This window comes from Oncorhynchus masou, chromosome 32, assembly GCF_036934945.1.
Source record: "Oncorhynchus masou masou isolate Uvic2021 chromosome 32, UVic_Omas_1.1, whole genome shotgun sequence".
NCBI lineage: Eukaryota > Metazoa > Chordata > Actinopteri > Salmoniformes > Salmonidae > Oncorhynchus > Oncorhynchus masou.
This window is the reverse complement of record NC_088243.1, coordinates 5658021-5673020: the sequence shown is the minus strand read 5'-3', so window position 1 is coordinate 5673020 and position 15000 is coordinate 5658021. Positions and strand designations below refer to the sequence as shown.

Genomic DNA, 15000 nt, shown 5'->3' with positions numbered 1-15000 from the left:
AGTATAGCCATTGGAATTTGTTGTCTGTATATTTGATCATTTCATTGAGGATACCATCAACACCACAGGCATTTTTGGGCCTTCTCTCTCTCTCTCTCGCTCTCTCTCTCGCTGTCTCTGTGTCTCTCTCTCTCTATATACAGTGCCTTGCGAAAGTATTCGGCCCCCTTGAACTTTGCGACCTTTTGCCACATTTCAGGCTTCAAACATAAAGATATAAAACTGTATTTTTTTGTGAAGAATCAACAACAAGTGGGACACAATCATGAAGTGGAACGACATTTATTGGATATTTCAAACATTTTTAAAAATCAAAAACTGAAAAATTGTGCGTGCAAAATTATTCAGCCCCCTTAAGTTAATACTTTGTAGCGCCACCTTTTGCTGCAATTACAGCTGTAAGTCGCTTGGGGTATGTCTCTATCAGTTTTGCACATCGAGAGACTGAAATTATTTCCCATTCCTCCTTGCAAAACAGCTCGAGCTCAGTGAGGTTGGATGGAGAGCATTTGTGAACAGCAGTTTTCAGTTCTTTCCACAGATTCTCGATTGGATTCAGTTTGGACTTTGACTTGGCCATTCTAACACCTGGATATGTTTATTTTTTAACCATTCCATTGTAGATTTTGCTTTATGTTTTGGATCATTGTCTTGTTGGAAGACAAATCTCCGTCCCAGTCTCAGGTCTTTTGCAGACTCCATCAGGTTTTCTTCCAGAATGGTCCTGTATTTGGCTCCATCCATCTTCCCATCAATTTTAACCATCTTCCCTGTCCCTGCTGAAGAAAAGCAGGCCCAAACCATGATGCTGCCACCACCATGTTTGACAGTGGGTATGGTGTGTTCAGGGTGATGAGCTGTGTTGCTTTTACGCCAAACATAACGTTTTGCATTGTTGCCAAAAAGTTCAATTTTGGTTTCATCTGACCAGAGCACCTTCTTCCACATGTTTGGTGTGTCTCCCAGGTGGCTTGTGGCAAACTATAAACAACACTTTTTATGGATAGCTTTAAGAAATGGCTTTCTTCCTGCCACTCTTCCATAAAGGCCAGATTTGTGCAATATACGACTGATTGTTGTCCTATGGACAGAGTCTCCCACCTCAGCTGTAGATCTCTGCAGTTCATCCAGAGTGATCATGGGCCTCTTGGCTGCATCTCTGATCAGTTTTCTCCTTGTATGAGCTGAAGGTTTAGAGGGACGGCCAGGTCTTGGTAGATTTGCAGTGGTCTGATACTCCTTCCATTTCAATATTATCGCTTGCACAGTGCTCCTTGGGATGTTTAAAGCTTGGGAAATCATTTGCATCCAAATCCGGCTTTAAACTTCTTCACAACAGTATCTCGGACCTGCCTGTTGTGTTCCTTGTTCTTCATGATGCTCTCTGCGCTTTTAATGGACCTCTGAGACTATCACAGTGCAGGTGCATTTATACGGAGACTTGATTACACACAGGTGGATTGTATTTATCATCATTAGTCATTTAGGTCAACATTGGATCATTCAGAGATCCTCACTGAACTTCTGGAGAGAGTTTGCTGCACTGAAAGTTAAGGGGCTGAATAATTTTGCACGCCCAATTTTTCAGTTTTTGATTTGTTAAAAAAGTTTGAAATATCCAATAAATGTCGTTCCACTTCATGATTGTGTCCCACTTGTTGTTGATTCTTCACAAAAAAATACAGTTTTATATCTTTATGTTTGAAGCCTGAAATGTGGCAAAAGGTCGCAATGTTCAAGGGGGCCGAATACTTTCACAAGGCACTGTATATATGTTTCTCTCTCTCTGTGTGTTTCTCTCTCTCTCTCTCCCCCCCTTCAACCCGTGTTGTTACCGTCTATTGGTGCAGTCAGCTATGTGTTGCAGCACACGGTATAAAGTTGTCCAAGACCCCAGTCTCGTGGGCCATTGATTCTTCAGCAAAGCGGCTGGCCCACTTTTCTTAATTCCTCGTCAGATGTATCTCTCTGAGTTCAGTGGCCATTTCCTAAAGTTCTGTTTCAGTCCAAGATTGACAACTCTTAGTCATGCCTACTCTCCTCTCTGCCTCCTGCTAGACAAATCTCTTTCTCCTCCCAAGTCGATTACATTTTCCATTTGTCTGTGTAGTTGGGGACCCAACTTAGACCGGATTTCCTCTCTGTCTGTCTCTCGGCTGAGTTTTAAACTGCGTTTCCAAGGAGATTCATCCAATGGGCATGACCTCGTCTAGTGGAATTTTAACTCCTTTGATTCTCTTCCATCTAATTCCTGATGTGAAAGTCCTCTAACTTATAGGGAGACTCACAGAAAACGGCATGGCTGGACAATGTGACATTGGGAACGTCATGTTGATTTAATGTTCATATGAGATAAACCTGAATTTCCTCAGAAGTGTTCACAGATTATTATTTTTCCTGTAAAGAGAATAATAATACATGTAATAAGAAACGTTGTTGTTGTTCTGTCTGTTGGCTCCCTTTTATCTCTTTGTTCACGCAGAGATGTTTTTGACTCTGCATTTTGTCTCGTTCTCTTCCCAGGGGGCACTCAGGGTCTTTAACGAATGGGGGTGAACAGATGAGCTTTGGTCTCTGGTGGCCTTTATGGCCCCTTCATATAATGAAGAACATTCCAGTGGCTCTTGTAACACACTCAAGGTCGGGACGGGTGACCCTGGTTCCTGTTTTAACGTGTAAATCACCCCCATCACGCATGGCCTCCTCGTGGGCCCTTGTCACAACAAATAGAAAAAATAACACAAGGAAAAGATACACAATGAGATGGCTATATACGCAGTGTACTAGTACCGATTCTATGTGCAGGAGTGTGAGGTAGGTATGTACAGTACATTCGGAAAGTATTCAGACCACATTACTTTTAACACATATTGTTACGTTATAGCCTTACTCACACAGCCGTCCGGAACAGCTGTTGCTCTCATGCATTGTTCAGTGTTGCTAGCTTCTAATCGAGTATAGAAGGTATTTAACTCGTCTGGTAGGCTGGCGTCACTGGACTGGATTTCCCTTTGTAGTCTGTGAAACTACCATTTGTAGTTTGTAATCTGTGATAGTTTAGAAGCCCAGCCAAATCTGACGAGCATCAGAGCCAGTGGATTCGATTGTTTGATGATTTGTTTGATGTGTGTGTGTGTGTGTTTGTCTGTGTCTGTCTGTCTGTCTGTCTGTCTGTCTGTCTGTCTGTCTGTCTGTCTGTGTGTGTGTGTGTGTGTATGTGTGTGTGTGTGTAGGTCTCCCGACCTGGAGAAGTTGTACCAGCAGCATGCATCAAGCCAGAGGATAACCTCTCTGGTTTTCACTAATGTTATCGACATCATCACCAAACTACACATCCTGGGTCTGACCCTATGGGCGGGGCCTCAGAGCCTGGACACAGCCAATGGTTGGCTGGTCGGCCTGTTCATCGCTCTGGGGGCTGGACTCTGCGTGCTGGTGCTCTGTTCTAAGGGAATGATGTCATCGCCAGAGTGGTTGAGGTGAGACAGGTCTTTAGGATGGTCATCTACTCGAGCATCGGGACCCCGATTTTTATATTGTTCCAATTCCAGACATTCAGTTACATAGCATTGTTTAAATATTCCATGTTATGCTAATGAGGAGCCAACATGGCTGCCATAGAATGTTGTAGTGTCATGTTAATGAGGAGCCAACATGGCTGCCATAGAATGTTGTAGTGTCATATAAATGCATCATTTAAAGCTCAATGTCCCTACTCTCTAAATATATGAGTGTTGGGATCTCTTTTGAATGTTGGGAAAGTTAGATTTTGCAACCATGCTTTGTGTTCATGTATGTATGTGTGTATGTATGTACGTACGTATGTACAGTGGCTTGCGAAAGTTTTCAACCACCTTGGCATTTTATCCTATTTTGTTGCCTTATAACCTGGAATTAAAATGGATTTTGGGGGGGTTTGTATCGTTTGATTTACACAACATGCCTACCACTTTGAAGATGCTAAATATTTTTTCTTGTGAAACAAACAACAAATAAGACAAAAAAAAACTGAACTTGAAAGTGCAAAACTATTCACCACCTCCCCCTTCCCCAAAGTCAATACTTTGTAGAACTGCAAGTCTCTTGGGGTTGCTATAATCTTGGCACATCTAGCCACTGAGATTTCTGCCCATCTTGCAAAAGCTCAAACTCCTTCAAGTTTTGGGGGGTACAGCAATCTTTAAGTCATACCACAGATTCTATAATCTTGCTTTGACAGGCCATTCCAAGACATTTAAAGTTTCCCCTTAAACCACTCCTTTATCAGTATGAGGGATTTCTGCCCATCTCTGGAAGACTGAAACAGGCAAAACCCTGTATTTGCTCCAATTCCTTCAAGTTTGATGGGTTCCACAGCATGATGTGTACTTCACTGTGGGGATGGTGTTTTCGGGGTGATGTGAGGTGTTGGGTTTGCGCCAGACATAGCGTTTTCATTGATGGCCAAAAATAACATTTTTCATATCATCTGACCAGAGTACCTTCTTCCATATGTTTGGGGAGTCCCCCACATGCCTTTTGGCGAACACTTTAAGCAATGGCTTTTTTTAGGACACTCTTCCATAAAGCCCAGCTCTGTGGATTTTACGGCTTAAACTGATCCCATGGACACATACTCTAATCTCCGTTGTGGAGCTTTGCAGCTCCTTCAGGGTTATCTTTGGTCTCTTTGTTGCCTCTCTGATTAATGCCCTCCTTGCCTGGTCCGTGAGTTTTGGTGGGCAGTCCTCTCTTGGCAGGTTTGTTGTGGTGCTATATTCTTTCCATTTTTTTATAATGGATTGAAGGGTGCATTGTGGGATGTTCAATGTTTCAGATATTTTTTTATAGCCCAACCCTGATCTGTACTTCTCCACAACTTTGTCCCTGACCTGTTTGGAAAGCTCATTGGTCCTCATAGTGCCGCTTGCTTGGTGGTGCCTTGTTTAGTGGTGTTGCAGACTCTGGGGCCTTTCAGAACAGGTGTATATATACTGAGATCATGTGACAGATTGTGTGACACTTAAGATTGTACACAGGTGGACTTTATTTAACCAATTATGTGGCATCTGAAGGTAATTGGTTGCACCAGTTTGGACTTTCTTTCTCTCTCTCGGAGGACCTGAGCCCTAGGACCATGCCCCAGGACTACCTGACATGATGATTCCTTGCTGTCCCCAGTCCACCTGGCCGTGCTGCTGCTCCAGTTTCAACTGTTCTGCCTTATTATTATTCGACCATGCTGGTCATTTATGAACATTTGAACATCTTGGCCATGTTCTGTTATAATCTCTTCCCGGCACAGCCAGAAGAGGACTGGCCACCCCACATAGCCTGGTTCTTCTCTAGGTTTCTTCCTAGGTTTTGGCGATTCTAGGGAGTTTTTCCTAACCACAGTGCTTCTACACCTGCATTGCTTGCTGTTTGGGGTTTTAGACTGGGTTTCTGTACAGCACTTTGAGATATCAGCTGATGTACGAAGGGCTATATAAATAAATTTGATTTTGATTTTGATTTGATTTGATTTGGACTATTTTGTGTAAATCCAAATAAAAATAAATAAATAAATAAAATAAAAATCTATTTAAATTACAGGTTGTAATGGAACAAAGTGGAAAAAACGCCAAGGAGGGTGAATACTTTTGCAAGGTGCTGTATTGTTAAACACATACAGTTGAAGTTGGAAGACACCTGTGTCTTTTGACACTACATAAACAAGTCATCCTGCAGTGTTTGTGATCACACCCTGATGAAGACAGCTTGGCTGTCAAAACATTGGAAAATCAATTTTTGCATCTGAGCTCCTAGAGTGTGTGGCTCTCTTTTATTCTTATTTGGAAGTTTACACACACCTTAGCCGAATACATTTAATCTCAGTTTTTCACAATTCCTGACATTTAATTCTAGTAATATTCCCTGTCTTAGGTCAGTTAGGATCACCACTTTTATTTTTAGAATGTTAAATGTCAGAATAGTAGTAGAGAGTGCTTTATTTCAGCTTTTATTTCCTTCATCACATCCCCAGTGGGTCAGAAGTTTACATACACTCAATTAGTATTTGGTGGCATTGCCTTTAAATTGTTTATCTTGGGTCAAACGTTTCAGGTGGCCTTCCACAAGCTTCCCACAATAAGTTGGGTGAATTTTGGCCCATTCCTCCTGACAGAGCTGGTGTAACTGAGTCAGGTTTGTAGGCCTCCTTGCTCACACATGTTTTTTCAGCTCTGCCCACACATTTTCTATAGGATTTGTGATGGCCACTCCAATACCTTGACTTTGTTGTCCTTAAGCCATTTTGCCACCACAACTTTGGAAGTATGCTTGGGGTTATTGTCCATTTGTAAGACCCATTTGCAACCAAGCTTTAACTTCCAGACTGATCTTGAGATGTTGCTTCAATATATCCACATAATTTTCCTCCCTCATGATGCCATGTATTTTGTGAAGTGCACCAGTCCCTCCTGCAGCAAAGCACTCCCACAACATGATGCTGCCACCCCCGTGCTTCATGGTTGGGATGGTGTTCTTCGGCTTGCAACCCTCCCCCTTTTTCCTCCAAACATAACGATGGTCATTATGGCAAAACTGTTGTATTTTTGTTTCATCAGACCAGAGCACATTTTTCCAAAAAGTACGATGTTTGTACCGTGGTCTGGCTTTTTTATGGCGGTTTTGGAGCAGTGGGTTTTTCCTTGCTGAGCGGCCTTTCAGGTTGTCGATATAAGACTTGTTTTACTGTGGGTATAGATACTTTTGTACCTGTTTTCTCCAGCATCTTCAGAAGGTCCTTTGCTGTTGTTCTGGGGTTGACTTGCACTTTTCACACCAAAGTACGTTCATCTCTAGGAGACACAACGCGTCTCCTTCCTGAGCGGTATGACGGCTGCGTGGTTCCATGGTGTTTATACTTGCGTACTATTGTTTGTACAGATGAACGTGGTACCTTCAGGCGTTTGGAAATTGCTCCCAAGGATGAACCAGACTTGTGGGGGTCTACAACTTGTTTTCTGAGGTCTTGGCTGATTTATTTTTATTTTCCCATGATGTCAAGCAAAGAGACACTGAGTTTGAAGGTAGGACTTGAAATACATCCACAGGTACACCTGCAAATTATCAATTAGCCTATCAGAAGCTTCTAAAGCATGACATCATTTTCTGGAATTTTCCAAGCTGTTTAAAGGCACAGTCAACTTAGTGTATATAAACTTCTAACCCACTGGAATTGTGATACAGTAAATTATAAGTGAAATAATCTGTCTGTAAACAATTGTTGGAAAAATGACTTGTGTCATGCACAAAGTAGATGTCCTAACCGACCTGCCAAAACTGTAGTTTGTTAACAAGACGTGTTGAGTTGTTGAAAAAACAAGTTTTAATTACTCCAACCTAAGTGTATGTTAACTTCTGACTTCAACCGTATATGGTCCTAGGTACATGGCTCTAGCCAGCTGGTTGTCCCAGACAGTGCAGGTGTTGGGTGGTGTTGTGGGGGGTTTGGAGAAGGACCAGGCCTGGTACGTCCTCTTCACGCTGTTCTCCACCTACACCCTCCTGCCCCTCCCCTTGCTCTGGTCCCTCTCCACCGGCCTGCTCACCGCCACGCTGCACCTCCTGGTGGAAACTGTTCACCACTACGACGACACCGCGCTCTACAGAAAGGTCAGAGGTCTACTTAGACTCCCTTCCGGACTCTCTTTCATGCTTCTCCTCCTCCTCGTCTTCCTCATTTCCCTCTTACTCCTCCTCCTTTGTGTGTGTGTGTGGGTGTGGGTGTATGTGTTTTGTCAGGTGTGTTTAGTGTGTACTAACCGTGTGTGTGTCTGTGTGTAGGTTCTGGCGAAGGGCTTGTTGTACCTGGGTATGAACACAGCAGGGTTGTTCATCCACTACCTGTCAGACCACACACAGAGACAGGCCTTCCTGGAGACAAGACGCTGCATTGAGGGACGAGTACGCCTGGAGAGGGAGAACCAGAGACAGGTAGAGACAGGTGGAGACAGGTGGAGACAGGTGGAGACAGGTGGAGACAGGTGGAGACAGGTGGAGACAGGTGGAGACAGGTAGAGACAGGTGGAGACAGGTAGAGACAGGTGACAGGTAGAGACAGGTGACTACAGGTAGATACAGGTGGAGACAGGTAGAGACAGGTAGAGACAGGTGGAGACAGGTAGAGACAGGTGACAGGTAGAGACAGGTAGAGACAGGTGACAGGTAGAGACAGGTGACTACAGGTAGATACAGGTGGAGACAGGTAGAGACAGGTGGAGAAAGGTGACAGGTGGAGACCGTGTGACTGACAGACAGACAAACAACATCACAGGGTGATTGACTGATTGTTGGGAAAGGGCCCGTTAGTTAGCATTTCACTGTTAGTTTCTACACCTGTTGAGAGAGTCACACGGTACCTGTCCTCCTCAGGAGCGCTTGGTGAACTCCATCATTCCGCGGTTCGTTGCCTTGGAGATGATCGCTGACATGTCCAACATGGATGATGACCTGATGTCACAGCAGTTCCACAAGATTTATATTCACCAGTACAAAAACGTCAGGTAAACACACACACACACACACACACACACACACACACACACACACCAACAGTACACACACACCAACAGTACACACACACACACACACACACACACACACACACACACACACACACACACACACACACACACACACACAGGCTTGACCCAGGGCCAGGAAGCTGGTTTTCAAGTCCTGGACTGAAAATCAGTCTCCATTGAAATCTGTTGTCATTCCAGTACTAGACCGAGTCTGTGTTGTGTCTGCCCTGTGTAATATATTTCTCTCTTTCTCTGCAGTATTCTCTTTGCTGATATAAAAGGCTTCACGTCTCTTTCCATGGTCCTGTCGGCTCAGGAATTGGTCCGGACGCTCAATGAGCTGTTTGGACGCTTCGACCGCCTGGCTGAGGTGAGACCGTACGGTCCTGCTACTCAGTAGGGAATTCATGAAATTCAATCAGAGTATGTTTCATTTGTGTGTGTGTGTGTGTGTGTGTGTGTGTGTGTGTGTGTGTGTGTGTGTGTGTGTGTGTGTGTGTGTGTGTGTGTGTGTGTGTGTGTGTGTGTGTGTGTGTGTGTGTGTGTGTGTGTGTGTGTGTGTGTGTGTGTGTGTGTGTGTAGGAGCACCACTGCATGCGCATCAAGATTCTTGGGGACTGTTACTACTGTGTGTCAGGAGTGCCAGAGCCAGAGACAGCTCACGCTCGCTGCTGTGTGGAGATGGGCCTCTCCATGATCAGCACTATAAAGTACTACACACAACCACACACACACACACACACAACCAACTATGTACACACACACACACACACACACACACACACACACACACACAACCAACTATGTACAGACACACACACACACACACACAACCACACACACACACACACACACACACAACCAACTATGTACACACACACACAACCACACAACCAACTATGTACAGACACACACACACACACAACCAACTATGTACACACACAGACACACACAACCACACACACACACACACACACACACACACACACACACACACACACACACACACACACACACACACACACACACACACACACACACACACACACACACACACACACACAACCAACTATGTACACACACAGACACACACAACCACACACACACACACACACAACCAACTATGTACACACACAGACACACACAACCACACACAAACACACACAACCAACTATATATACACACAAACACACACAACCAACTATGTATACAAACAACCAACTATGTATACACACAACCACACACAACCACACACACACACACAACCAACTATGTACTGTATACACACACACACACACACCCACAAACACACACACACAAAACCACAATCACACACACACACAACCAACTATGTATACACACAAACACACACAACCACACACAAAACCACAATCACACACACAACCACACAAACACACACAACCACACACACATACACAAACAACTATGTATACACACAAACACACACAACCACACACAAAACCACAATCACACACACAACCACACACACACACAACCAACTATGTATACACACAAACACACACAACCACACACAAAACCACAATCACACACACAACCACACACACACACAACCAACTATGTACTGTATACACACACACACACACACACCCACAAACACACACACAAAACCACAATCACACACACAACCACACACACACACACACACTAGTCATGATCACAACTTTTCACCCCAACTTTAATCTGTAAATGATGAATATTGTTATACTATTGTATGTTCCTGGTAGATTGTGTTTCTCGACAGTCTGCCTCTCCTTGCTGACCTGTAGGTACGTGCGACGGGAGCTGAAACATGAGGTGGACATGCGTATCGGTGTCCACTCTGGCTCAGTGCTGTGCGGGGTGCTGGGGCTGCAGAAGTGGCAGTTTGACGTATGGTCCTGGGATGTGGACATCGCTAACATGCTGGAGGTAGGAGGGGTACCGGGCCGCATCCACATCTCCCGGGCAACGCTGGACTGTCTGGGCGGGGTCTACGAGACGGAAGAGGGGCGTGGCCACGAGAGGAACGAGTTTCTACGGAAACACAAAATCGACACGTTCCTGATTCGCCACACGCCCATGGAGGAGGCTCCTGCCAAGAAGGCTTGCCGGCCCAGTCGAGATGACACCCTTAATGCTGGCTGGAGTACTGAGCTGCCGTTTGGAAACATAATCGGAATGAACTGTGTAGGTGACCTCTAACCCCTGCCTCCTAACCTTTACCCTCTACCTCAGAGAGGAAGAGTGCGACTCAAAATCTGTCAGTGTGAAAATTAAGAGCTAAGAAGTTTGAATTGGGGATTGTTGGAATGGAGAACATTGAGAGAGTGTCGAATTTGGTCAACATATACTCGAATTGCTAATTATGTGAGGCTTATTTGATCAAATGGAAGTTTTATAATTCTTAGGTTATGACGACTGTACTGATATACTGTACGTGGGAGCAGGTGGCATCCTGGCAACTTTGAGAAAGGCGATTTTGTGCCTGAATGCTCATTGGCTAGAATTTTCCCGCCTGCCTTCCACCTTTGCTGACATTTATTCTTATTGTTAGAGAGTCTATTGTCAGTTATAGATCCTCTTTGTCTGGCCTCTACCTAACCTTTGACCCCTAACCTCTCACCCCTGACCAGATCCTGGCGACCTTCAGCAACGGCTCTCTGGCCCAGTTACCTAACCAGCTGGCGGCTCAGCGGACGGGGACGCGTGAAGTCAACAAGAGGATCCGCCGGGCCATCGAAGTCCGGAGTAGCGAACGCATGAGACAGGAACACATCACCACCTTCACACAGGAGTTCAAGGACACACACATCGAGGGCAAGGTAGGGGCCCACAACGGGAGCACATACAGAGGACAAGGTAGGGGCCCACAACGGGAGCACATACAGAGGACAAGGTAGGGGCCCACAACGGGAAGCACATACAGAGGACAAGGTAGGGGCCCACAACGGAAGCACATACAGAGGACAAGGTAGGGGCCCACAACGGGGACATACAGAGGACAAGGTAGGGGCCCACAACGGAAGCACATACAGAGGACAAGGTAGGGGCCCACAACGGAAGCACATACAGAGGACAAGGTAGGGGCCCACAACGGGAAGCACATACAGAGGACAAGGTAGGGGCCCACAACGGGAGCACATACAGAGGACAAGGTAGGGGCCCACAACGGAAGCACATACAGAGGACAAGGTAGGGGCCCACAACGGAAGCACATACAGAGGACAAGGTACAGCTCCACTAAGAGTTTTGCGATTATGCTGCGGGACTTAGAGGTCATTTGTGGTTTAGTACGGTACCCTGCGTCACCACTTCATTGCTCCAGACCACCACAAGGGGGAGTTAGAGACCTGATTATTGCTTTTGGGTCCCAAGGCGCTACTGTGTCTCTAACTGACATTTAATGGGCGACATTAAACGAAATAGGACTGATAATTGTGCAGGACTTCAGTATTATTTACTTAAGCTGTTGTTCCACTAAGGTTTTTATTCTAAGAGAAACTTAGACCGCATTTAGGGTGTGGAATTTGTATGATTATTTTGCTCTTACTTTAGTCCTATAGCCTACTCCCGACCAGGTCATGTTGTACAGCGCCTGAGTGGCGCAGTGGTCTAAGACACTGCGTCGCAGTGCAAGCTACAGATGCTGGTTCGATACCTGTGCCGGAGACCCATGAGGTGGCTTTTGGTTTATCTCCCTTTAAAAACAGAAATGTATAATTCTAAATAACAAACTAGCTTTTTTTTTTTTTAATTAGTGAGAATGTCTCACCCCATGTTCAAGAATGATCTTTTTCTCACTCACTCTTGGTTAAATGAAAACGAAATCTCCAAAATATATATATTTTTTTAAACAAAGCGATTTATTATTATAAATTAATTTAGAAATATATAAAATTATATAAAAGCCCCTTAGATATTCTCAGATATTCTCTCAGATCCTGATGGAAAATACCCCTTAGATATTAATTTAGAATCCTCCAATCCTCTAAATGTAATTATTGGCAGAGAGTCAGTGTTGAGTAATGTGCTGTAGGTCTTAAAGTGGTGTAGGTCTTATTTATTTAAAAAGCATATTGAAGTTAGAAACAAAATGCTTCTCAAAGATTAACGCTAGTTAGTGCTAGTTTGAGAAGGGTGTGGTCAAACTAGCACTAACTAGCGTTAATGGCAACAATGGCTGACAATTAAATAACTTGCCCAAATATTCTGCGGCATTCCACAAGGTGTGCTGCAGTATGACCCAACTTTTAAAGGGGGAACAACACACACAGAGGACAAGGTAGGGGTCCGCAACAAAACCACACACAGAGGACAACAGAACCACACAGAGGACAGAGGACAAAGAGGACAAGGTAGGGGCCCGCAACAGAACCACACACAGAGGACAAGGTAGGGGCCCGCAACAGAACCACACACAGAGGACAAAGTAGGGGCCCGCAACAGAAACACACACAGAGGACAAGGTAGGGGTCCGCAACAGAACCACACACAGAGGACAAGGTAGGGGCCCGCAACAGAACCACACACAGAGGACAAGTTAAGGGCCACACACACTCAAACACACACAGTTGATTACTTGATATGTAGGCTACAGTGGCAAGAAAAAATATGTGAACCCTTTGGAAATACCTGGATTTCTGCATAAATTGGTCATAAAATTTAATATGATTTTCATTTAGGTCACAACAATAGACAAACACAGTCTGCTTAAACTAATAACACACAAACAATTATACACTTTCATGTCTTTATTGAACATACCGTGTAAACATTCACAGTGCAGGGTGGGAAAAGTATGTGAACCCTTGGATTTAGTAACAGCAATAACCTCAACCAAACGTTTCCTGTAGTTGCAGATCAGACCTGCACAACGGTCAGGAGGAATTATGGACCATTCATCTTTACAAAACTGTTTCAGTTCAGCAATATTCTTGGGATGTCTGGTGTGAACCACTCTTGTGTGTTCCTTCCAAACGACTCAACTGTATTTTCATCTGTCCACAGAACATTTTGGAACATCCAGTTGCACTTTTGTAAACTTCAGACGTGCAGCAATGTTTTTTTTGGACAGCAGTGGCTTCTTCCATGATGTCCTCCCATGAACACCATTCTTGTTTAGTGTTTTACGTATTGTAGATTTGTCAACAGAGATGTTAGCATGTTCCAGAGATTTCTGTAAGTCTTCAGCTACGATTCTTCTTAACCTCATTGAGCATTCTGCACTGTGCTCTTGCAGTCATTTTTGCAGGATGGCCACTCCTTTTTATATTTTACCTTTATTTAACTTGCCAAGTCAGTTATAGAACAGATTTGTATTTTCAATGACGGCCTAGGAACAGTGGTTTAACTGCCTGTTCAGGGGCAGAATGACATATTTGTACCTTGTCAGCTGGGGATTTGAACTTGCAAACTTCAGGTTACTAGTCCAACGCTCCCATACACTAGGCTACCCTGCCACTTCTAGGGAGAGTAGCAACTGCGCTGAACTTTCTCCATTTATAGACAATTCGTCTTACCATGGACTGATGAACATCAAGGCTTTTAGAGATACATTTGTAATCCTTTCCAGCGTTATGCATGTCAACAATTCTTAATCGTAGGTCTTCTGAGATCTCTTTTGTTTGAGGCACGGTTCACATCAGGCAATGCTTCTTGTGAATAGCAAACTCAGACTGTGTGAGTGTTTTTTTATAGGGCAGGGAGCTCTATCCAACATCTCCAATCTCATCTCATTGATTGGACTCTGGGTTAACTGACTACTGATTCCAATTAGCTTTTGGAGAAGTCATTAGTCTAGGGGTTCACATACTTTTTCCAACCTACGTTTCAATGATGTATTCAATATAGACAAGAAAACTATAATCATTTTGTCAGATCTAGATCAGATTTGATGACCAATTTATGCATAAATCCAGGTAATTACAAAGGGCTCACATACTTTTTCTTGCCGATGTATATCACTCAATCATGTTGATTTAATGATGAATGGATGGGTGGGGAGGTGGGTGGGTGGGTGGATGGATGGATGGGGAGGTGGGTGGATGGGTTGATGGGTGGTATGATTGAGGGATGTTTCTCTCTTGTCAGTTTTCCCAGATGCGTGATGAGATGTTCAAGTCAAACCTGGTCTGCTCCTTCATCATGCTCCTCTGCCTCATGGGTGCACAGACCCTCGTCCCTGCCGCAAGGTTGGTTCTTTATTTAATTACAAGTATGATATTTTATTTTACTTAATTTATTGGAGATCTTTAGAGTGATCTTTCTCTACCACTCACATGCTTCTCTCTCTCTCTTCTTCATCTGATCCTCTCCTCCTCCTCCTCCTCCTCCCTGTTTCCCTCTCTTCATTGTCTGATCCTCTCTTCCTCCTCCCTGTTTCTCTCTCTCTTCATCGTCTGATCCTCTCCTCCTCCTCCATGTTTCCCTC

General features: G+C 44.3%; 1 protein-coding gene across 1 annotated transcript in view; it reads left to right on the top strand.

The window, feature by feature from the left end:
• The window catches only part of si:ch211-132f19.7 (adenylate cyclase type 8), a 37844-nt gene that overhangs the window by 15792 nt on the left and 7052 nt on the right, over positions 1-15000 (top strand). Inside the window, exons 4-12 of the mRNA XM_064955550.1 lie at positions 3234-3479; positions 7410-7638; positions 7810-7959; positions 8398-8528; positions 8808-8919; positions 9132-9259; positions 10358-10757; positions 11204-11392; positions 14661-14772. Coding sequence (XP_064811622.1) covers positions 3234-3479; positions 7410-7638; positions 7810-7959; positions 8398-8528; positions 8808-8919; positions 9132-9259; positions 10358-10757; positions 11204-11392; positions 14661-14772 — 1697 coding nt within the window. The remainder of the gene's footprint in view (positions 1-3233; positions 3480-7409; positions 7639-7809; positions 7960-8397; positions 8529-8807; positions 8920-9131; positions 9260-10357; positions 10758-11203; positions 11393-14660; positions 14773-15000) is intronic.